Source organism: Paramisgurnus dabryanus, chromosome 10 (assembly GCF_030506205.2).
Source record: "Paramisgurnus dabryanus chromosome 10, PD_genome_1.1, whole genome shotgun sequence".
NCBI lineage: Eukaryota > Metazoa > Chordata > Actinopteri > Cypriniformes > Cobitidae > Paramisgurnus > Paramisgurnus dabryanus.
The window spans coordinates 7,336,850-7,362,825 of record NC_133346.1 but is presented as its reverse complement, the minus strand read 5'-3'; the positions used below and the strand labels follow the sequence as shown (position 1 = coordinate 7,362,825).

The following is a 25,976-nucleotide window of genomic DNA, read 5'->3' as shown; positions in this document are numbered from 1 at the left end:
ATTTATTCATTTGTCCATTTTTACTCAATTATGACAAGTCACTTGATTGGTGGACAAATAAGAAGCAAGGGCAACACTGTTATAACCGCAACCTTCTAATGCTGCGTTTAGACCAACCGCGTTTGAGGCGTCAAAATTGCATCTACCGCGCCTAGTTTGCCGCTTGAACAGTTTGAAGGCATTTGCACGTATAGAGCGAAGTAGACGCAGAAAAAGCAAGCATTTGACGCGCGTCAGAGGCGAAATCCGCTTCTTGTGGGAGGGGCAAGTGCAATGCGGTTGTCTGTTGGCAAGATGGCTGATATTGATTGTGCATTCATCGAGAAAGTTACCGGTTTGTTGTCACCTTACTTAAGGGGGAAAATAAACTGCGCGGGTCGATAAACGTCACGTAACTCAAAAGTGAAATGTGTTTTTACAACTTACAGGTTGCCCAATGTCCTCACTGACACTCTTCCAAGCGAGGTCCGTTTTATTCCTTTCTCTATAGAAATAAGAACTTGGATCGTATAGCTTCGGGTGACTGGACAATATCAAGCGTTCCTTCATGTTGAATGAGTGACTCCGGGCGGAGCTGCCGCCACAGCAGCAAGCAGGCTCCTGATTGGTTAACGCGGTTAAGGTTAAAAATGTTCAACTCGGGCGTCAGCCGCAAATTTGTGTCAAACGCAAAATGAACAAAACGCACCATTCGCGCGTACCGTGCCAGATGCGTACGGCACCGCACTAATCGCTCATTCGCGCCCGCGAGACCTCCAGACGCGTGTCAACGTGTCTTCACATTTACTTAACATTGAAATCACTCCTGCTTGACGCCTCTACCGCGGCTGGTGTAAACGCAGCATTAAAACTGATGCCATTAAAGGTATTGCGGAGGATTTTCTTTTTCCGGGTGGATCAACAAGACTATTGGTCCTCCTAGTTGTCAATCAGGAGTGTTGTGCAATTGCATTTTTTTAAAAAGTGGAGAAGGCAGTTCTTTTCTAAAATTCGAGAAAATCCTCCGCTACACCTTAAATCTATCCACGTCATTTAGTCCAGGCGCTTTAAATGTCCCGCATTCCAGGGAGTGGGAACAACAAACTCGCTGGTTTTAACCCTCTGCGCGCCTAACAACCTCTCTATTGCAAGGAAATGTCAGAGCCACACGTATTACAAGTTTAGGTGCTAGGAGGAGTCCATGCCGCGCGCATTCAGGTCTGAGCAAGAGTCCAAGAAGCGCGCATTGAGTCCACGTGCGTCCTCTGAGTCCTCTCATCCCAGGAAAAGCATGCAATGCGCATGTTAATGTGAAACTATGATGATAATAATAATAATAACTATCGCCAACAATTGTCATGAAAGCCCGCTATTAGCGATATGTCTGACGATCGTCAATACACAAAACTATCGTCTATCAGCACAACCCTACCAACCTGTGCACATGCCAAGTAGCTCAATTGACCTTGAAAAAGGTTTAATTTGAGCTTAAGATGGTGCAAAGGTTATGTCAGACTACATTGTTGGTCAAAAAATTTTGTTTAGTTGTGATTTTAGCACATGGTTTTAGATATATTTGTCTTTCCGTAATCAAGTAGATATGACTTTAGTCTTGCATGACTGAAATAACTGCCTGGAGGCGTTGCAAACATGGCCCCTTGTGGTGCGACTTCCCTAATGGGACTTTGATTGAGCTTTGTCGATTGCAGGGGAAACATTTTTTCACTTCATCAAGGTTAGTTCGAAACAGAAGTGAGAGGAAGATAGGAAAGGCTTTAATTTGCAGACTTATTTTCTGTGTTCACCTTAATTGAATGAATTGGTTTAAATGCTCGCACCTGTTTCACTGCACATTTAAACAGCTGCAAAATGGCTTAACTGAAGAGAAGCATGTTTTTTGTTCAGGGCCGATCTTCCTCTTAAGGACGAATCAAAAGACGGCAAAGAAATTACATGAATTTCATGCTGATCGGGTAGCTTTGGGACAACGATGGGAAAGTGCACAGGATCTCTGATGTGATATTGGTGTACACTAAAACCGTTGAAAGCATTGAATCCATCGCTATTCTGGGTCACAATGAGAAAATGAGGGCAGAAGTCAGCTGGGGTAATTAGCTGTGTGGGACAGAGTGCTTTTAAACAGCCCTGTTAATTATTATATAAAGAGCTTTTTTGCTAAGCTGTGACGTACCGACATTCAGCCTCTTTGTAGGAGTGCATATACTTAAGAGAGAAATAGAGAGTGATAATAAAGCACTTGTCAACCCAGTATTACATTCTCTTTATATATCAATAAGTGCGACTGTCCTGTAATAAAAATCATATTATTTTTTGCTTAGTTAAGACAACTCTGTTTCAACACCAAATGAGTTGCATTGCTGTCTACCGCCTACATAAGCAGCTTCATTCTATGACGTAACATCATTCAGAACAATTCAGTCTCAAAATAGCTGTGTTGCATCTTCAGGGTTGTTTTTGTGAATGACATTTTGGTGTAAGTGTGAAGACAGACAGTAAGATATGTGTCGAGAAAGTTTGTCTTCTCACACAGATGTAGCCCTATGCAAGGAAGTTTTTTTTTTATTCTGCACAGCTTATGACTCTCATTCTGATGATGTTCTCATCTGATGATGCCATTGCTTCATAAAACCCTCCTTCTATAGGCAGAGAGGGTTTTGATTGACAGCTCTTAGGCTTGAATGTATTCTCAGTATGTGTTTGACAGGTCGGAATCAGCTGATTCCTGTGACGGCGGATTTCAAATCTGCTGTTGATGATGGATTGCCAGAGACTGGCGGCTTTGTTTTATAAAGCTGTGTGTGTGATTAATTTTGGAGTGGGGCAGGTGAGGGCAATGATGGCATTCCCTGCTGTTTGTGTTATTTTTAACTATCTCTGGATGGTCTTTAAAGGGGACATTTTGCAAGACTTTTTTAAGATGTCAAATAAATCTTTGGTGTCCCCATAGTACATATGTGAAGTTTTAGCTCAAAATTTCATATAGATAATTTATTATAGCGTGTTAAAATTGACACTTTGTAGGTGTGAGCAAAAATGTGCCGTTTTTGGGTATGTCCTTTAAATTGCAAATGATCTGAACTCTACACTATCCAATCACTGCACTGCTATTTAGTGCATATTAAGGGGTGGTATCTTATCTTATTCTGACATCACAAGGGGAGCCAAATATTCATTAATCATATTTCTGCATGCTTGCAGAGAATGGTTTAGCAAAACTGAGTTACTGGGTTGATCTTTTTCACATTTTCTAGCTTGATAGAAGCACTGGGGACCCAATTATAGCACTTAAACATGAAAAAAAATCTGATTTTCATGGTATGTCCCTTTTACAAAGACCTTATTTGTTTTTCATTATAGACAGTAGGGAAGGGTGATATAGCTACAAAATAATATTGAAATATAGTGAGCATCTCAGTATATATAAATTCAATAAAAAGTGCAAAAGGCAAAAAGTTCTGTTAAAACTTGAAAGTCTCCTACTAGCAGGAAGTCTTTGCAGAAATTCCATTCTTGATATGCTTTCACGCTAATAAAATGTACAGCGATGCCGCCTTTGTCTGTTAAACCCTCTGATTCACAGACATTACGGCCCCATGCTTAATGCTGAAAGCCAAACAACAGAACCAGAGAGAGAGAGAGAGAGAGAGAGAGAGAGAGAGAGAGAGAGAATGGATAAGAAGAAAGATTGTGTGTGTGTGTGTGTGTCTCTCTCTAGGATGAGTGCTGGCTCTTGAAAATGGCAGTAAAACCACTCTGTTATTCCAATGGGAACTCTTTACACGAGTCTAATTCAGAGCTAAAGGCATTTCAAGCAAAATTGACCTTTTTTGGGCAAGACTTTGTGTGTGTTTAGTAATGGTTGTTCTTCAGGCAGATATGAGAGAGAGTGTGTTAACTGCAGAATTAAACTCTGAATTTTACCAATGCTGTGTGTTAAGGGTTCGGCTTAGCTGCGGGTCCTCAGGGAAGAGTTGACTCTGTCCCGCTACCGCAAAAATATTTTCACACATTAATGATGAATGAGATGAATGAGTCGGTTTACAGGTCAAAATACGGAGGCATTAAGCGAGAGGATGGCAGTTTTATTATGAGTGCTGGAAATGCCTGTCTACATGATCCTTCAAACTAGATTAAAAAATGACTGTTTTTTTAAAGCATGGGTGTGCATACTAAAAACGAGCAGGCGCAGTTACTGAATGGCACTTTTGTTATCTCAATACAGTATGACAGTGAGGAATATGAGTTGAAAACAGTCTGGATGCTTGGTTCATGTTTATCGCTGGCATTTAAACAGGAAGCATGAATGGGTGTCCACCTCAGAGGAACTGTGCTCCAGTTCACATGGGTACGTGAGCTGCTAGTTGTTATTTGTCTGGTGGACATAATGTATAAAATTTTTAACAGCTTTAACGTTTATATTTGAAGCCTGTATATAATGCTATTCTTAATCCACTATGTAGCCCTTTCTTTTTACACTCTTAGAAAAAGATAATACAAAGATGGTGCAAAAGTCGTCACATGGGCGGTACCTTTTCAAAAAGTACGCTTTTGTCCCGGTTTAGGGACATTGTTCGGCACGACGCAAGCTGAGTATCTTGTTTATGATACAGCGTTATCCTCAAGTACCTTATTGCTTTTATGAAACGCTAACAAATACACAATACAAATATTAAAGGTGCAGTGTGTAATTTTTAGAAGGATCTCTTGACAGAAATGCAAAATAATATAAAAACTGTATTATCAGGAGTGTATAAAGACCTTTCATAATGAACCGTTTTGTGTTTATTACCTTAGAATGAGATGTTTTTATCTACATACACCGAGGGTCCCCTTACATGCAAGTCGCCATTTTGGGCCGCCATGTTTCTACAGAAGCCCTTAATGGACAAACTTTTTTTACTTTGTTGTCTCTGACGATGACCTGTGGTTTGTCCGGTGGTGGCTACAGTAGCTTCTCTATGTGTTTCAAAAGCTAGGGGTGAGCAGTGGACTGAGCTGAAATGCCGCAAAAATTTACACACTGCACCTTTAAAGCAAAAAATATGTATCAACACAACTTTCGTAAAGTAAAATCCCTAAAAACCTTCCTTCCACTGAAAAAATAGTCCCAGACGGATAGTGAACAGCAGCAGAATGTTTCACTTATGTTTACGATACACAGAATAGTTGAATAAAGCAGCTATTGATCATATTAAAAATGCATGAAAACGCATCAGAAATATCTGTATGATGCACTTTGTATCAAAGTCAATTTGTATCATCAAAGATATTCTAATCCGTTACAATATCAAACTCTGTTTTTCCTCTCAGCAAGACAGAGGACACATACGTCTTTTTGGACGTTCGCCCGCTCTTGTCGCATGTATTTACCACATGCTCAGTCAGTGTAGCTGTTGATTAAAGAGCGTTTTTTAGTCCACAGCTCCTGCAGAGGTGCTGAGAGCAGCTGGTGAGATGCTGGACGTGTAGTTGTGCTGGAGTCAGGTGGAGGGAAGGCGGAGGAATGAGCTGACCTCCAGCACTCGTTTATTAATAACAGCTGTCAGCTGAAATCCCTCCAGAGCGGAGACTGGGAACAGCGGACCGCAGGCTGCGCGGACGTTGCTCGTTCTGCCCTGCTGTCTGCATACTGGTGGTCTGCAGAGAGAGAGACGACACGCGTGAACGGGGACAAAAGGCCTTGATCTCAATTTCCCCATAGTGTGTTTGTCTCTCTCTCTAGTCCCTATATGTCTCTCATTTATTTCTTCCGCATGTGTGGCCGAAACAGTTCAACATTTTTTTAAGAGTCAGGAAACAATCCAGCATAGTTTGGGGTTTGTCACTGGGTTGAAAATAACCAAGCATTTTTTAGTGTGAAGGATTTAATCAAGTTGTGTCACGTTAGGCTACCTTAAGGCATGTTTGGAAATGATTGGTTAATTACTGCCTTTGGTTGTCAGCAGTAATTAAAACTAATTTCATAGGTGGAAAAAATGTGTATGGTTGGTTAAACTGTTGGATGGTTAAAGCCGTTCTCCAGCCAAATTTAAAAATTACACCAAGATGTACTCACCCTGAAGGAATCTCAGATACATGTCCATCATCTCTCAGATGAACACATTTGGAGTTATTTTACTAAATGTCCTTGCTTTTCCAAGCTTACAATAAGAGAAAACCAGGATCAGGAAACAACTTTTCACTTTGTAGTCCAAAAAGTGCATCCATCCCTCACAGAAGTAATCCACATGGCTCCAAGGGGTTAATATAAGTTATTGTGGTTAATTTATGCGATATTGTATGAAAAATATCCACATTTTAAACTTTATAAACTATAATAATTAGTCTCCAGTAACAACGCCATCTTGGAAAGTCACTGTGCAATGTACCTATGGCCGTGAACGCTCACTATGCTTAAACTCTTGCTTGAGTCCAAGATGGCAGAAACGCTATAAAGCTTGGAAGAGCAAGAACATTTAAGGCTTTGTCCACACGAAGCCGGTGCATTCCCTATCCGATCATTTTTTTTCCTAGTTCTAAAAAATTTTTTCCGTAAACACGGCGTAGTCTCAAGAAATATCTGCGCACACACAAAACCACTGAAACCGACTGAAAGCGGTGTAGTATATATGCCTGACCAGTATGGGGCGCTGTAATTCTTCCACAGATATACACGGAGAAGAAGACTTTGAGCATGCGCATTGCGCATAACCTTGCACGCTGTATAGGAACCAAGAAGAAATGGCAAACACAACAACTTCAAGAGCAAAAGCGGAGTCTTTCTCCTGGTTGTCTTCCGTGGTGAATATAAGAGCATGTGGCGTATGGTGTTGTCCATTATCGCTTGTTGGTCACCACAATTGCATAGAAGCAATAGATTTTGCTGTAATAAAGCTAGTAGGCTTAGTAGCTTCTGTAGCACGAAAACAATCATGTAGTCCGCCATTATTGTTGTTGCTGTTACGTGTGATGCTGCCGACACGTATGTGATGACGTTTTCGCTTCACAAAATATACGGATTGGCTGTACACACGAAACCGCAAGGGTGTCGATTTCAGATTTATCCACTTTAGGACCCGGTTTCGAAAAATAGCGGTTCCAGATTCCCAAAACGCCGGATCCGTGTGGCCGAAACGCCAATACGATAAAACATTTGTATGTGATTCGCGTCTCCATGTGGACAGCCCCTAAGATAACTCCAAATGTGCTTTTTTGAAAGATGATGGACATATGTATCTCGGTAAATCATAGAGTAATTTTGATATTTGGCTGCAGTTTCCCTTTAACTGTTGAGAGTTGTACCACACTTATTGTTACCTTTTGATGGACTAAAAATTGCTAAAATTTTTCAACAACTCAAAACTGTGAGCCCGAGCCACCCATTGTTCTTTGAATCAGGATGAGGACGCTTCTTTTTAGCAATTTTCATCAAATTGTCAGTGGCCGTCACCTTTTCCTCTATTTCCCTGTCGGGCGGTGTCGGAAAACAAGTGGAAAGCTGAGGACGATGTGTTCCTCTAGAACCCCTCTGAGCCTTGACAAACTCATAGCCAAAACAGATGAAACGTTCTCACAGTGTTCTCAGTTAATGTTCCTGTCCTCGTGAGAGAATGACAATAGGAAGAAAAGGATTTGTTGGGTGGGAATAAAGAAAACATCCTTTTTAGAGGTTTACTCAAGGCCTGTGGTGTCAGCGGCGTGAAGGCGCTTGCCAGATCTTACAAACTTTGATGTCTCCTGTCTTTGTTTCCTGCTAAACAGAGCGGCATTTTGAAGTTCATGTAAATAAACTCAGGATTCTGTTTTGGGGAAGACCTGAACAACTCAGAAAATGGAGCGAAAGAAAGACTGTAGGAAGCGATCTTTTTGTCTCTCCTTTCATTTATTTTAGCCTTTGATTTTAGGGTTTGAAACTCCTTCCTGGTTTTCTCAGGATAATTACATACACAAGTGCTCTTTGAAAGGCCTTCAAATATAAAGAATTCTCATTTTCAAGCATGTCTGCCAAACCGCCTTTAACATTGATCAATATTTCTCACGCTGTCAGTCGTAAGATCTATGTCCAGTGCTATGAGAAATTATGGGAGGTTTGGCTCCAGTTTGATGTTTAATGCATTGTACATTTGCCTCGACAAAATTTCACATCATTACTCTTCTTTGTGTGTGTGTGTGTCTGTCTGTCTGTGTGGTAGATTGTTAGTCTGGCTCTAGTAAGTCTATATAAGCCTAGCAGGAAAGAGATTTGTGGTAATGGCTGTTTACTTAATGACTGTTCATTTTGTGCATATACAATTGTGCACAAAAATATTGGCAACATCGCTAAATATGAGAAAACAAAGCTGTGATGCAAAAATGATAAAAATAATGATAAAAAGTCCAATGTTTTATTAATCAAAAATATTTGAAAGGGGGGAATTACATAATACAATTTTTTTTTCTCAAATACACATTGGCTACATTTATTCATTTAATAGTCTTTGCTTCCTCCATTTCCAAGGAAAACAATGCTCTGAATTTTCTATTATGATGTCTGATGAGGTTGAAGAATTTATAGCAAGTAGGGATGCCAATTTATGATCGTTTAAATGAACGATCAATCAATCGAATAATCATTAACTGTAATAGTGCCATAAGCCTTTACTGCAGTGGCATATAGCCGATGACATAAAAGTGTGCGTAAAAACACCTGTTTCCTCTTGCAAATTAAAAGCTTTTATTTTGTCTAAATAACATGGGATTGTTAAATCAGTCAATGTAATTGGTGTTTTGATAAAGTCATCAATTTATAGCATAGTGACACAAATTGAATAACAGTGTATAACTCTGCCTCACATGGGTCGCCTGTAAGTCCATGCATCCATGACATGTCAAAATATATGTTTTATTATCATCAAGTGTTATTTTAGCACCGTTGCTATGCTAAGCTTGCAATATTCCCTGAAGAGGGTCTTTGCTTTCAGTATCCAACCATATATGCATTTTCTGTATCTAACTCTATCAGATCCACTGTGGATGCCATTTCGTTGCATTGGAAGGCAGCTTAGTCTCACACGACATTAAAAAGCCCAGTGGTGTGTTTGGCATTGAGCATTGTTGTGATCATGTCTAGTTTAATTCTCCGCACTCTCTTCATTTTTTTTCTCCGGCTGTGTTTTGCGCAAGAGCCACACAGACGTGCATGATCTTGCTTATTCGACAGTCGTTAAGTTTGATCGATTTAATTCTTATCGACAATTAATCGAAGATCGTTTGTTTGTCAAAATGCAAAATATAAATGTAAAATGGGTGGATATACAGTATAGTAGTTAGCACGGCACTATTTTACCATTATTTGCTTTGTTAAAACAACAAGTAAGATATTAGATTTGAAACGTGAACATACTCTAGTGACACTCCTGGGTGCCACATTAAATGTTAAAGTTACAATGTACTGCTATTGTCTTGAATCCACTGCTGTCTTAATCTGGCAAAGTCAGTGCAGACGTGAGAACAGGTGCATGCTTTGAAAGTTATTCAAAATTTATTTTCTGAATAGGACACCTGTAATTGCAGAACACTTTTGTTGTAGTGAAAGAAAAACTCCACTCCAAATGCGTTGGAGTCGGTCTTATCAGAGAGACACAGAGCTGTGTGCTGTTTACACTTAAAACTCAACGTTGCCATGTTTATTTATTACAAACCGAAGGCATATGCGGACATGACTCATTTTCTAAATGATGAGTTACAATTTATAAGACAGGTCATCTGTATTTTTTATATGGGTTAAACAAGTTTATAGTTTGCTCTTGAAGTTGAAAAGCCCTCTACATTTCCAGAAAGGACAGATGTATGGTAGGAGTCAAGACCCAAGACTGCACTGACATTTACCTTTAGGTTTATTAATAAAATCTGATTCCTTTCTTTCACTTTTCAATGTAGTGCTCATGTTTCAGATATAACCATCAGGTCAGATGTCATTCCTTTATTATTATTACAGACTAAATCAAAGTCATTCAACTGCTGATCAAACTTCACCAGCATCTATGTATGTTTAGTTCTGTTCATTTCTTATTTTTCCGGTGGCCTCGATTATCTTCTGCATTTCAAAGGATGAGAATCAAAAGGGTGTTAGAGTCATTTTAGGTTGTGTATATATAATGAAGCTCTTGATAAGCTCTTTCTTGCTGACAAAAGGATGTGTTTTCTTAATCAATTTGTAGTTATAAAAGTTTGAAAAATTAGAACCCTCCTCTAACGTTTTTTGTTCTGGCCCTTGTTTAAAGTTGGTAAAATTTCACTTACACCCCTCTGGTTCTCACCCCTCGATTCGTCTTATTTGATCTTTAACACCGCACTAAGTATTACAAAATACTGCAAATTGCTACACATTCATAACATTAAAGTTATTGTTTTCCCTTTAAATGTTTCAATATTTTTTTTTACTTTTTACATGTGTGTATTTGCCAGACACTTTTGGTGACGTGCATTGCATTCAACTGGGTTTTTATCCATATTTGCATTCCCTAGGAATCAATGACCTTTCTATTGCTGACCTTTCCATTTGAGCTATAAAGAAATTATTGTTTTAAGCATACAATGTTATATCTATCCTTAATTCAGTAAAAGCACATGAAGTTGACAAAGTGTAGATAGCTGCAGTAACATCAATTAAAATCTGCAAATCAAGTCGGACTACAGTATTTTTTTTCTTGAAATTTATTCTGCTTTGTTATGCAGGTCAACTTTTCTTTGATGGTATTTCAGTAAAGGGTACTTACTGCTACTGTTTGTGACTACCTTCGAAGTGTTGATTGACTCTTGAGTGTTTTTTTCTTTTACAAGAGTGCTTTTAACCATCATAATTCCTTCTGAAAAGAACACAGCGTGCACTGAGCTGTTGCTTCTGAACTGACCCACAATTTTATGAGCTCAGGGGCTCCATTTGGCACGAATCCCGTTTTTAATCGCCTCTCGGACCTACAGGTTACGCAGAAGAGAATACAGAGATGAGAGAAGAAGAGGTCCTGCGGTTCTGTCGAGGTGTGCGACAGGACGCGTTTATGTGAAGTGTCTAAATCTTTAAGAGCTTAGCGGTGGAGCGTGGCTGAGAAAATGAGAGCTCTGGGAGCAATTACTGAAGATAGAGAGAGAAGAGATGCGAACGGAGGAGAGATGAGGGCGAGAAATGAGTGAGTCAGTGAAAACGAGGTAGATGAAGAGATTTGGTTAGTCAGAATGGGTGTGTGTGTGTGTTAGGATAACTCATTGAATTGGGCTCCCTAGAGGCTAACCAGATGCCAAGTTTTTTTGCTTAGATAAACAGCTTCATTTTGAAGACAAGAGAGAGATAGAAAGTGTGAGACATAACAAAAGGAAATGGCAATGACGTAATGTGTCGTTTCAGATTGAAATAGAATATATTTAGTGGAGAATAATGTGGGGATTTGATTTTGTTTTGGGATTGTATTAGAAAGTGAAAACATAAGTGGTCTATAACAACATGTTCAGTGATTGGAATAACGGCGTTATAAGTAATTGGCGTTAGTAACTGCGTTATTTTTTTCAGTAACGAGTAATCAAATAAATTACTGTTTCCCCCGTTATAACGCCGTTATCGTTACTGACATTAAAATGCAGCGCGTTACTAAAATTGATCTTACTGTAGTGATTTTCAGCCGCGTATGCTCACTCTCTCAGCCAAACACTGTTTTTCTCTTGTGTGTGTTGTGAGAAACATAACGAATGATGATTGGCTTAATTTCCATCGGTAGCCAACCAGAGGCAGAGTTCACAAAAAGGCCCGCCCACAGGCGCAGTCCAAGTCAGAGGAGCGAGCAGCAGTGTTAAAAAGTCTGAGCAACTTGGTCACTTTGTCGCTAGATTTAGCAACTTGCTATCATTTTAGCGACTTTATAGGACAAATCTAGCTATCTTTTCTGGCGTGGTTGGAGACTTTTGTAGACTGACATGAAAATACGCGTCGTTTTCTCTTCTCAACGAGCAGCGGTGCTGCTGCTGACTGTGCCCCATCTCAAAGCACTGACAGGCAGCCCGGTCATCGCGCATCAATCACTCCGAAAACACCGGCGACAGGGCGATGGCAAGTACAACAAGCTCAAAGATAGCGGTCGCAAACACGAAGTATAAAGCACTACTTTTCCATTGTTGAGGTGAAAGGCAAGAATGTTTGTGTAATGTGCAACTTATGCCCATGAAGAAAAAGTCTCTCCACGTGTAATTCTGATCTAATAAAGCACCTCACATCGTCACATGCTGCCACAAAATTTGTGATTTCTCTTTAGTATCCATTTTATTAATTGAACATATTTAATTTAGTAAGGGGCATTCAAGTTATTTGAAAATTTTTTTTTTTAAAGTAACGCAGTAATTACTTTTTCTGGTAATTAATTACTTTTATAATAATGTAACGGAGTTACTAACTCAGTTACTATTTGTGAGAAGTAATTAGTAACTATAACTAATTACTTTTTTAAAGTAACGTTCCCAACACTGAACATGTTAGGCTATATTTTTTATTTTATAACTCAGACCTGCCAGGTTGAATCCTCCAGGCAGACTGTGCAGACCCTACCCGTTTACCCATTTACCAGTTTCACACCCTGTTGAACTCTCTCTTCAAAGTTCTTTTCAACTTTCCCTTTCGGTACTCGACTATCGGTATTTAGCCTTAGATAGAGTTTACCACCCGCTTTGGGCTGCATTCCCAAACAACCCGAATTTCGCACTGACCTGACTCCGTCCACGGGCTAAGCATCCATCAGAAGGACTTAGGCCCTCGGCCCGCGCCGAGGTGGAGCAGACTTCCGTACGCCACATTTCCTGCATGCGCCAATTTGGCACTGGGCTCGTCCCTCTTCGCTCGCCGCTACTGAGGAAATCCTTGTTAGTTTATTTTCCTCAGCTTAGTAATATGCTTAAATTCAGCCCTCAACGCTCCAGTTCAGGGAATGGGAAAGTGACCATCGAACGGGCGTGGCCCGGGGAGGAACCCGTGGCTGCAATGTGCGTTCGAAGTGTCAGTGATCAATGTGTCCGGCAATTCACAGGGGGAAAACCCCAGACGGGCACCTCGGCCTCCCTGCCGGGGCAGGAGGAGCTCGAGGTCCTTGCCCGGCGACGGTCCCCCGTTTGAGAACTTATGTGAATTGCCGGACACATTGATCACTGACACTTCGAACGCACATTGCAGCCATGGGTTCCTCCCGGGCCACGCCCGTTCGATGGTCACTTTCCCTCTGGAACTTGTCTCCGAGAGGGGTCCGGGTCCTTCACACCAAAACATTAAAAATGTTGGTCTATACCAACATGTTAGACTATATTTTTAATTCTATTTTAAACCACCCGCATGACCTGGTGCGTATTGGAGCAACTCAGGAGCAATCTTGATAATGCCTTCCGGCAGCTATTTCCAGTCATGCAAATACAGCTCTCATGTTCTTTAATGGGGAATGACTAAAATCTCGAACACTGCCAAACTGGGTTTTATTAGCATAGTCATATAACCAATAAAACATGATGACATTGGTATCAATACATTTTGAGTGCTATCATGGCGAACACTGGACATGTGCTTTCATGTTTGGGCATTTCTCTGCTCATGTAGATCTGATGTCTTGCAATTCATCGCTTGAGTTGTCATGATCCAATCTGGCAGGTTCGGTGGGTCCGTGTCTCTGCTCATTGGCCCCTGTTTAAAAGGGCGCAGTGATGAGGTTACAGGACTGTTGCGGTGCAGCAGAGAACCGGTCTGAACCCGGCAGCCATGAAGGTGCTCTGCAAGACGCAGGGCAGAGCCGCAGGATGGCAGTGCCAGCTTGCTGCCCAGTCATCTGTGAGACCAGCGTCAGGAGGGGAGAGAACTAAATGTGCCAACTCGCTTTACATTCTCTCTTTCTCTCTCTCTCTCTCTCTCTCTCTCTCTCTCTCTGTCTGTCTGTCTCTTTTTCTTACTCTCTGTCTGTTTCTTCTCCAGCTGTGGTGTATGGTGACTCAGCGGGAAGGTGATTGCAGATAGATAGAGAGAGAGAGAGAGAGAGAGAGAGAGAGAGGGAGAGGCTGCAATATTACAGTCGAGGTCATTTTTGTTAAACTGTTACAACTCCTAAGCACAAATTATTTAAATTCAGCCTGGGGCAGGCAATTTATAATCCTAAAATAAATATTTCTAAATAGTTTTGAGGAAATGCTGCTGGGTTTTGCCATAAGCACAATATTTCCTTCATAATTCCTAATAATGTCAGTATTTGTGAGCTGGATTTACATACGGTGAACTTTTGCTTATATAGTTTTTGATTCCAGTTATTTTTGTCAATGTTCAGAAGCGCAGAAGTAAACAACGAATAACATTAATCTACAGAGTCAACACTGGGAACAGATGCAGATGTGTTCAAGCCATAGAAAAGAGTTTGGGTCTCCGTCCCTTCTGCCCAGTCCCATAGTATTCGGTCATCAGTTAAGTCATTGCTTTGTTTTATGTTGCCTGCAGGTCCTTGTAAGCATTTTGATAATCAGTTTGGAAATGATAATTGCAAGCCAATGTGAAATAAAGTGATTTTTGATGTTATGAAATGTTCACGCTGCGCTTCTTCGTATTTTTAAAGAAAGAAAACTTTTATAAAAGAAACTTTATAGCTGTAACGCAACAACTTGGGACCTAATGATGTGTAAGGTGCACAATTGATGATTTAACCTCATTTTTTCTTTTGTGATGGGAAATTTCATTATAACAACAGTACATCAACTGTATAATATAAAATAATATTTACTACATGCCCTCAAAATCTCGATCACAGTAAAACAGGTAGTCTATGTGTTGATGGATGAGAGTGTAAGCATACATCTTGGCGTGTGTTTTTTTTTAAGGTAAAGTAAGTTCAGAGGTAACAAATCTTGAGTGATTTTCCCTGTCAGTCATGCATTTGACTTCCGGCATCTCTGCCTCTCTCATTACTTAGCACTAATGGTGTTGTAATTGTTAATTAAGATTAAATTTATGTGCAGGAAAGCTCTGATTGGTTCAGTTTATTAAAGGACAGCTGAAGTAAACAGATTAACCTACAGGAAAATTGCAGTGATCATGCATAGACAACTAAATATTATGATTTTAATATACTGTAAATTAAAAGTAAATGGCTATTGCATTAATGTGGACAGCATAGGTTAGATAGTGATCTACGAAGAATCCTATTGAATCCTATTTACACTTTATTTTAATAAATCTCAATGCAGTTTGTTATATTATGTAGGTCTCTTCTTAAGCTATAGAGGACACTTTAATTTTTATAGGGTAAAAACGGCAGGAAGAAACTTCATTTAATGTTATTTCTGTCTAGGAGAAACAATTGAGATATAGATGAGATCTCATTTGTGATATTTGTTTCATATGGGAAAGCTTTAGGCGTTTCACATTTCCAATGAAATGTGGCGTACGACATTTAGGCTTGTAACCAGAGTTGCTGGCTCGATTCTCATAGCCGGCAGGTTGCGACTGAGGTGCCCTTGAGCAAGGCACCTGTCCCCTAATGCTCCCCGGGCACTGCAGGGATAGCTGCCACTGCTCCAGGTGTGTGTGTGTTTTCATAACTCACAAGTTTGGGACTTTGGTCATTATGTCTCTTCACTTTATCTCTCCCTTAATCTGAAAGAGTGAATTTTGTCGAATTGTTTTTGTGTATCCCTTTCGGTTCATTTATAAAACCAGTTTGGATAGAAGCCATGTTGCACGGCACATAGGCATGTTTTATAAAAAAAAAAAAATGGAGGAAATGTCTTTTGGCTCCAGTACATTGACACCGCTATTAACTGTTGGCTGAACGAAAGTGTGAGATGCCACGGCTGTTTTAAAGGTTCCCGTGAGTTTACCGATCTGGTGTCTGGGGCAGGTGGACGTCTCGCCCTGTAATCACCACTGGGAAAGTAAGCGCTGCCGTGGATGGCTGATAGCTACGGCCACAGTATAATCACTGCTCTTTTAAACCGAACAGAAGGCTGGAAAGTACTCTGATTGAGAGCTGTGATGAAGAAAGGCTCACAGGAAAGAGGTCTCGACTTGGACGGATCCCTTTGGCTCAAGTGGCCTTGTTTAAGGGATGAAGCCAAAGTCAGACAACTGTAATCAACTGTCCACAAATACTGTCATTCACTAAATCAGAGGCCATGGAGGATAAGAGTGTGTGTGTGAGTCTCTTGTTCTTGCAGGAATTAAGAGTGTGTTTGTAATCGAGTGGCTCTCCAGATTGTGTTGTTCTCCTGAATGCTCTCGCTCTTCTTCAGAGATGTATGAGCTCATGATTCAGTTCCATTTTGTTGAGCGGCTCTCACTTGCTGACGGGCATCTGGCGGCGTGACCATTTCTAAAGTGACCTGTTCTCAGAAAAGACTTCAGCTGCATTTATATCACCATGCCAAATGGATTGTAACTAGATGATCCCAGCGATAGGCTTGTCTGTCCATACTGAGTGCAAAAAGGGGCATTCCGTGACGCAGTCATTCACAAAACACAGCCAATCAGAACAGTTCTTTGACCAATTCTTTAAATGAGATATATTTGTAGGCGGAGCTGTTAACAATGACGTCGTGGAAATAGAAACCGTTTCTAAAGTAGAATCGACTCTCTCACGCCGCGGCATCGTGTTGAGAATTGTCAGGACAAAGACTCAGATTAACATTGAAAAGATACCTTCTATTTAGGGGTGTAATGAATCACAAAACTTACGGTTCGGATCACATTACGGTTTTTGAAAACAAATAAAGAAATTACAAACATTTATAATAAAAGAACAAAGTTGCACATTAAGTAAGGTCTAAAATTAACATTAGGTACAGAAATCTTTACTGTATGAATTAAATATAATTATAATTTTTTTTAGAGCTACAGAAGTGATTTTTCTTTGTCTTGGGTTGTTTGATTAACATTAAAGGATAATTCCGGTATTTAACACTTTGAGTCTCATTTCTGGTTTGTTTTGGATGAACTACAGTGATGGACACTGAAATTTTGACAATAGGTCGTGTCTTGACTTTTTGACTCGTTTAGAAGCGTCTCTTGACTGCTTCAGAATGGAAGTCAATGGCCATGCACAAACATGTCATTAAAACAACACTTAACGTTCATTTTCAAAACTGTACTACTCACCGAGTGGTTTGTGGTGTTCGTTGATGATTAAAAACAAGTTGTGTAGCAAAATACAGTTTCTGTCGTGTTTTATTTGGCATTTTGTAAAATTCCATTGACTTCTTTTGGAAGACTCATTGCTCGCTGATATATCACTCCGCTGCCAAGAAACAGAAAAGGGTCTGTTTACATGTGGTTGTAGTTTTTCGCTCGGTTTCTCTCAGAAGAAATTTTTCCCATATTTGATGGCTCTGTGACCAGCTTTAGGTTTGAAGTTGAGCTTGATTGTGACTGTCTATAAGCTAGACACCGAGCGTACTTGTATGGCAAAGTGGTTGTCGCCATCAAGTGGTCGGGAGTGTGCTAACGCTTCAGACTCAAATATAGAGCGGAAGTATATACGCGGTTGTGAGGTATCTGAAAAAATAGTTCCACTATAGCAAATAACACGGATTGAAATCATACATTGCGCCAATGTATTTGTTTTTAATCATCAACGAACACCACAAACCACTCGGTGAGTAGTACAGTTTTGAAAATGAACGTTAAGTGTTGACATGTTTGTGCATGGTCATTGCCTTCCATTCTGAAGCAGTCAAGAGGCGCTTCTAAACGAGTCAAAAAGTCAAGACACGACCCATTGTCAAAATTTCTGTGTCCATCACTGTAGTTCATCCAAAACAAACCAGAAATGAGACTCAAAATGTTAAATACCGGAATTATCCTTAAATGACACAGACTTTAGTGGGTTAATTGAGGTTACTGTCTCTTTAAGATAAGCAGGACTGGTTTCTGCCTAATCTATACCTACACTTAAGACATAAACAAATGTTTTTATTAAAAAAAGAATACTGTGGAGGCCATTTTGTTTGTATGTGCCCTTGTCAAGAAGTTTGCTTGTTTTTTGAAATGCGTCTCTCCATGTATGCACTTTTGAGTGCACTTAAACGGTCGCACACAGAGACGGAGGGCAAATTGCAAGCGGTGCAGCATAAACAGTTGCTCCACATGAAAACGTTAAGTTGTTTTTCATTACTCTATTGACAAAATGTATTTTAATCGACTACATTATGAGACACAGCAGCGCAACTCTCTCTATAAAGTTTACACATAAGGAGTTCTGATTTTTAAAGGACATAGGGATAATCACGTCTGACCGGAGATGGACAAGACACATTCAGCCGCATGTGTGTACCGAAAACTGCTCACTTTATCGCCTTTTTGCGTTTGAATTGTTTAAAATCACTTGAATGTTAACATTTGCAAACCTTTGAAACACGTGCAAATGATAAACTTTCCCTATTTTAATTTGCGTATTAATCCGCGAATTGCATGCGAGCCAAACCATGGGTCATGATCCGTACAGATCAACTGCAATCCTTACCCGCACTACTTTTAAATAATGTCGCAGTGTCACATCACGTGTAGTTAGGACACATGGTTAACCGTTTTAACCCGACCGAGTAGGTATGGTGTAATTTTTTTCTGTGTGGCTGATAATAGCGTCTCACTAGACTGTGGAACTGAAAAAAAAATAACTTTTTAGTTGAAACTTTTTAGTGACTTTTAGTTGTTAGTTTTTTCTCCTTTATAGTTATTTTCTTGAAAACAGCGAAATTTCCCAAAAATATCTATAACTAATTTTCGACCAAAAACGAAGTTGCTACATTTGTAGGGAAGTATGCAAAAAGGTTCTTCATACTGAAGTTGTATGAATTGTATTGTATGGGCAAACATTTTGACCTTTTTCATTTTTAACTTTGTTTGTTTGACCAAAGCTGTTTTTTAAGCACTTTGTTTGGAATGATAGCCACCATGATTGTTTTCTTAGCGAAGACATTCTTATTTATTCAATTTGAGCTCCATCCTCATAGTAGATGTTATTTACAGATTGGCTAATTCCTGCGACATGTATTGACTTAATGAATATACAAAATACGTTTTTTGCCATGTGATGTCAATGTATGTTAAGAAAGCAAGAAAAATGAGGTCTGTTTAAAACAATGCTATACTTTGCTAATGTTGTGTATCACCTAAGGTATCACCTAACATCTACGTTTGGCTCCGATCATGTGCCAAGTAGATACTGTTTTATTCCCTTTATGTTCAGTTCGGTTCTTTTCAGACTTCAGAGAGTGAACGTGTCCTTAAGAGAAGACCTGTGACCCCATAGCAGATCTCATATTCTCAAACACGCTCCCCGCTGCAGAGAGAGACGAAGAGAGGCAGACCTTGTCTTTCTAGGAAACTCTCTAACTGTGTTCTCTCTCTCTCTCATGCTGTTGGCTTCTCTTTCAGTGTTACCGCTGTAAAGCGGCAGCAGGTGTGTGCGCCAAGCGGTAGGAAAGTTACGCGCCTCCTCAGTTTCCCAGGTTCTTCCCTGGAGCCCTTTGTTTGTGTTCGTGTCTTTTTGAGCTGAGCTGGGAATACATCTTCATAATTCAGATCACATTTAAATAAGTGACAGAAGCAGATTCTGCACGAATAATGAAAGAAAATCTCATAATACTGCAAACCTCATTCTGTACGTCCCAGAGAGAAAGACCGTTCTGCTGTTCGACATGGAAAGGTCCTGTTGTGATCATGTGGTCATGAAGTTGAAATGGTTAGCATGACTTTATGAGCCTCTGCTAGTGGATACTGTAACTACTATAAAATGTTAAATTCATAATTTTTTTACTATAGCACTGTTAAATGCTTGGGAGCCAATGTGTTGTGATTTAAGAAGTTCAGTTTTGTTGAATACTTAAAGGGGACATTTCACAAGACTTTTTAAGATGTCAAATCAATCTTTGATGTCCCCAGAGTACATATGTAAAGTTCTAGCTTAAAGGGATAGTTCCCCCAAAAAATGAAAATAATTTCATTAATGACTCACCCTCATGTCGTTCCCAACTCGTAAGACCTCCGTTCATCTTCGGAACACAGTTTAAGATGTTTTATATTAAGTCCAAGAGCTAGTTTGACCCTTCATTGAAAATGTATGTATGGTATACTGTCCTTGTCCAGAAAGGTAATAAAAACATCATCAAAGTAGTCCATGTGACATCAGTGGGTCAGTTAGAATGTGTTGAAGCATCAAGAATACATTTTGGACAAATTGTATTGACATGAATGTGATTGTATATGCATGAAGAAAATCTTAATAAAAATATTTTGGCAAAAAAAGAATACATTTTGGTCCAAAAATAAAAAAAATTACGACATTATTCAGCATTGTCTTTTCTCCCGACCGATAAAGGATTTTGAAGGCCGATACCGATACAAATGTTTGTTGGTTTTAAAATCCGATATTCCGATATATCGTCCGATATTTTCTTTTATTTCAGAAACGCGCAACAAAACATTAACAGATTTCCCTAGCATAAGTTATTTGTAGTTATTTGAGTTTTAACTAAAATAATATGATAACGCATTTTAAAAAGAAACTTATTTCTTTTATTGTCACAACCGAACAGAGGAACATCAAAATATATTAAAGTTCTGATAAATAAAATGTATAAAAATATAAACTTAAGATATGAAACGTAATGGCCTTTGAACAAAAACACAAAAACAACAACAACCAAATCAAAGTTACCAGTTTTAAAAGACTTGGTTCATAAATATAACTTTGAATAGGACTGGAGACAAATTCTGTTAAGTTCTGATAAATAATAACAACAGCAAAATATAAATTGCTGATCACTTGACTCAGGCAGTGGCTAGACGCCTAAATCTGGACCCCACCAGCAGATACTGGTTCAGAGAGCTCTGTCAAAAACACCAACAGTGAGGAAATCTTATGAAGGCTGTTTTGTCCGTTTTTTTAAAATATATTAAATTATCAGCCTTTATGAATGCCGATACCGATAGTTTGGAAAATGCATCATATCGGCTTGCCGATATATCGGTCAGGCTCTAGTTAAAAGCAACTAAAAAATTCAAAGCAACTAAAAATAGGCATTTAATATTTTTATAATGACTTTCAAAAATTTAAAAGGGACATATTAAAAGACTAAAGTCACGTGACTGCGTTGACGCGGATGACGTGTTATCTGGTGCGCCCCAACTTTGAGGATAACACGTCATCCACGTCATTGCAGTCACATGACTTTAGTCTCTTGATATGTCCCTTTTAATTTTTTGAAAGTCAATATAAAAATATTAAATACCTTTTTTTTAAGTTACTTTTTATGTCAAATGCTCCCGTCGTGTCTCGTTCCGCCGGCAACATTTACGTTTAGTCCCGCTCCCACCCGCAAAACGTGGTGGGCTACTTTCTGCAGAGAGCGGGTTAAACATTGACCTTACGGTAAACAATGTAAATTGTTTTATCTAATGTATTTTATATTTAGATATCCCTCAATTCATTGTATGACCCTGCAACCCACACACATGAGGGTCTGCCGGCTGCTCCCACCCAAACCCATTGAATTCTGTCCCATGCCCGCTCTGTTACCCCGCAGTCGCTCCTCAATTCTGCAGTCACATGAACCAATATGGCAGACATGTGCTCATATCTTTGTGTGTGTTTTTTATGCATTTTATCTTTCTATTATTACTACACATACAAAATATGCAAGCTTACTTTACTCCTTTCAACAGAGCTGTCTTTCTCTTTTTCCACGAACGGTGTGTTTTTTCCACATTGGATTGAGGCAGTCATGTCACCATGGAGAAAGCAGGAGAGAAAGTAATTGCGTTGTTGCAGTGCTTGTAGAAATCCCATCAGCCCTGTGGGCAAGCCTGTCACACAGCATAAAGAGCCGGCTAAAAACTTAAGCGTCTGTGGACAGAGCACCAACAATGTCGGGCAGGGAAACGCCTCTCGCGTAGAGCCGGGGTGTCACGGACACAAATGAAACGACCGCTGGTAGGCCAGGAACATGGCCTGCTGCTGTTTCCATCAGCCAGATATTTGCTGATAAAAACAGGGATGCCGGTGAACATCCAAGCAGAATGAGGGGGTTAGACACAACCCTGATAACCCCAGAAAACATGGTGGCTGCAAGGTGGATGCACTTTCATTTTGGGCTCTGATTTGCAGGATTTGCATCCTAAGTGAGCGCCACATATACTGTCTGCGATGCAAATAGACAGACAGATAGATTAGACTGCCATCTCTGTATTTTACTCTCCTGTGAGTAAATTTCACTGTTGATTGGTGTGTTGTTTGGTGGGCGTGGTTATTGCATATTCAGAAGACAACGATTTATGATTTTCTGTTTGTCTTTATATATTCCTGTTTCTCTGTTTTCTTACACGAATATCGTTTTGATACCCAAGTATACACGATTACTATTTTTCTAGCAAAACAATTTGAAGTCATGACATGATTAATCATACAGAAGAAGAGAACCGTATTGAGCTGTGGTGTAAATGGCATCTTGGATTTATTTATCTGTCTTCACGTAGCTTTATTAGAATGGTAAAAGCTGTATATTGTTAAAGCATTAGTAGCCTTATTAATACACACATACATATTTATGCAAGGTGCAAAAACAATACAATTTCTATTTGTTTCTGATGATTTGCTTTGCTCCGTGCACGCTGTAGTAATCTTTCTTATTTACTTGGCTTGGAAATTAATTGAGGTCTTAATGCACCCCCTCCTTCCTCTCCGTGTCTCTTAATTGTGTTTTCAGTGGAAAAGGAAGATTTTTTTTGGCTGCGTTATTGTTTTTAAGTGCAACTGGAGGTGAAAGCGTCTTGGACGTGTGTCAGAGCAGAAGTAAACATGTCAGGGGTTCAATGGAGTGGAAGACTGCGCTAATGGTGCTGTGTGTGTTTGGTGTAAGGGAAAGTGATTTGTAACGGGATTATTAGCAGCGAACTCTTGGGGAAGTACATCTGTTTTGACTGGAATCATTACTGCACTTCCTTTAAAGCTTTCATTAAGAGTTTGTTTGGAGAGGAAGTAAATCTTCAAAGCAAAACGTGTCAAGCTGAGGTCAGACGCAATGACCTCAACATGACCGTGATGTTACTCATTCTGCACCATTATGAAAGAGGATACATAACAAATACGCAGGAGTGTCTGCTGCTATAAGATTGTGTGCCAACTAGGGATAAAAGTTTTTGTTTACAAAACATATGTGTGTTAACTGTGTATAATAAATATGTGTATATATATAAATATGAACACATTCATGTATAATTTTAAGAAAAAAAGTGTATATATTAAGTATTTATATTTATATATAATATAAATTATACATAAATATACAAATGTATATACACATGTAAACATTTCTAAAACATATACATGCATGTGTGTACATTTATTTATACAAAGTTATTATACACAGTTCACACACACACATATGATGTAATCAAAAACTTTTATTCTGCTAACGATTAATCGCGATTAATTGTTTAGCATCCCTAGTGCCAACCCAAATAAATCGTATAAAAACATAAACTAAATAATATATTTAAGCAATGTCACATAAGCAAAGTGTGTGTTGTTCATATATATAAATATAAATAAACCTTAATCTTTAATTTTCATTAGTTGTTCATAAAGTTTTTTATTATATACAGTCATAACCAAAAATGATCTGGGGAGGAGATTTATTTGTACAATATTTGCTTTTAATGCCCCTAAGGTAAGGTTATGCCATCAAAATATGAAATGTATGTTGTTACAAAATGGACAAAATACTAAATTTTTAAGGTATTTATTAGACAAAATTATATTGCAAAAAATACAGGGTTATTTTCATCCCAGCGTTGGGTCAAAAAGGAGGAACCCAACCTCTTGGGTTGTATAAATATACATAAACCTTGATCTTTAATTTTCATTAGTTGTTCATAAAGTTTTTTTATTATGTACAGTCGTAACCAACAATGATCTGGGGGGAGATTTGTTGTACAATATTTGCTTTTAATGCCTCCTTAGGTAAGGTTATACCATCAAAATATGAGATGTATGTTACAAAATGGACAAAACACTAAATTTTTCAGGTATTTATTAGACAAAATTATATGGCAAAAAATACTGGGTTATTTTTCAAAAAGGAGGAACCCAACCCAAGTTGTAATTTAATCTATGGTGGATTGTTTTAACTCATTGTTGGGTCAAATATAACATTATCTGGGTTAATTTAACCCAATGCCTGGGTCTGCCCTTTTTGACCCAATGTTGGGTTAAAATAACTAGGGGTGGGCCGATCCGATATTCTGTTTTCGATATTAGTCCGATATTGGTGACAATGGCCAGATCGAATATTGTAGAAGTTGGGGAGTACAATCCGATCCGATACCAACACGGACCTTAACTTTCATGGCAACTTGGCGTAAAGGCGACTTACTGAGCAACATGCCGTAAAAGGGTGACATAAGCAACTTGCTGTAAAACACAGCAGGTAGGGATGCATAACGATTAATCGTGATTAATCTATAGTAGAATAAACGTTTTTGTTTACATCATATATGTATAATAATATTTGTATAATAATTATGTGTATATAATATGCACACATGCATGTATAATTTTTAGAAAAAATATATATTTATATATTAAATATTTTTATTTTTATTAAATATAAATTATACATAAAAATACAAATGTATATACAAATGTAAACATTTCTTAAATATATACATGCATGTGTGTGCATTTATCTATACAAAGTTATTATATACAGTTCACACACATATATGATGTAAACAAAAAACTTTTATTCTGCTATATATTAATCGCAATGACTTGTTATGCATCCCTAGCGGCAAGTAAAAAAATCTTAGCTAAGCATAAGCAATAGATGAGACCTGTCCGGAGGTACTTTTTACGTTTATCATACTTAAGTTATGGTTTACTTCACACATTTACTTTACATTTTTAATGGCTAACAAATGTTTTATTCGCAGCTTAATTGATTAAAAGAGTGATAGAGATGGTATTGAAACACATGGACATGAAAAGTGGTATCAGCCCAGCCCTAAAAATAACCCAGTATTTTTTAGAGTGTTGTGTATGAGGGAATCTCAGTTTAAGTCGAATATGTACAAAATGCAGAGAAACAAAAAACTTAAAGGAATTCAAGCATAGTTTGACTACAATTTTATCTGTTATTAAAATTAGTTGATCCTCTAATATTATGTAGTCACTGTCCTGAGGTGCCTCCTTAAAATACTTCTCAAATCTAAGTATACTCCAAACACACCAATGCAGCACGCATACAACATTTTTAATGCATCTTTAATTACTCCCACAGTCCCATAACATGCAGGTTTGCCAAATTGTCCTTGCCCTTGTGTGGATTAAATTATATGGATTATCTTATCCGTAGATTGACCAGTTCTCACCATGAATGTGACCCTGAATACTTGGAGTTAAGAAATAAATAAACAATAAACTTTATGTCCACTACTTTACAGATTTTTAAATCTCACAAAGGTATATGATAAAGTACGTCTAATGATTTTTGGTGTTCTTATGTTTGTCTCTCTTTTCTTCCCCAGATGGTCACAAGAACAAAGAAGATATTTGTGGGTGGATTATCGGCGAGCACAGTTGTTGAAGATGTGAAACAGTATTTTGAACAGTTCGGAAAGGTAAGACCTGAACATCTTCCCTAGGCTGCCGTGCCAGTACGAACGTTTTATGATTTGCACACGTACACAGACACACATATGCCCACGTCTCCTCCGGATGTGTTCGTTTCAGTGCAGTGTTGGAAGCGAGGATGCAGGTGTCTGAAGATTGCAAAAAAGCAACAGTTTCCTGTATCAACAATGCAGTGGTTTTCAGTGATGTTGAAATCCGCAGACTTTACAATGTAGATTGTATTTTTATCCAACCAGTTAGCACCATGTGCAGTAGATGACATAAATAACACGTTTGCTGAGACCAGGTATATTGAGAAGGGATTGAGTGTCATTTGAGGCTGGGTTGAAT

The 25,976-nt window shown here is 38.8% G+C and overlaps 1 protein-coding gene across 7 annotated transcripts in view; it reads left to right on the top strand.

Annotated features, from left to right (window-relative positions):
- Positions 1-25,976, top strand: part of msi2a (musashi RNA-binding protein 2a) — a 197,485-nt gene that overhangs the window by 33,822 nt on the left and 137,687 nt on the right. For all 7 annotated transcript variants that reach the window (XM_065260714.2, XM_065260674.2, XM_065260724.2 and 4 more), the window contains exon 6: positions 25,541-25,633. In XM_065260714.2, the coding sequence (XP_065116786.1) occupies positions 25,541-25,633 (93 nt within the window). The remainder of the gene's footprint in view (positions 1-25,540; positions 25,634-25,976) is intronic.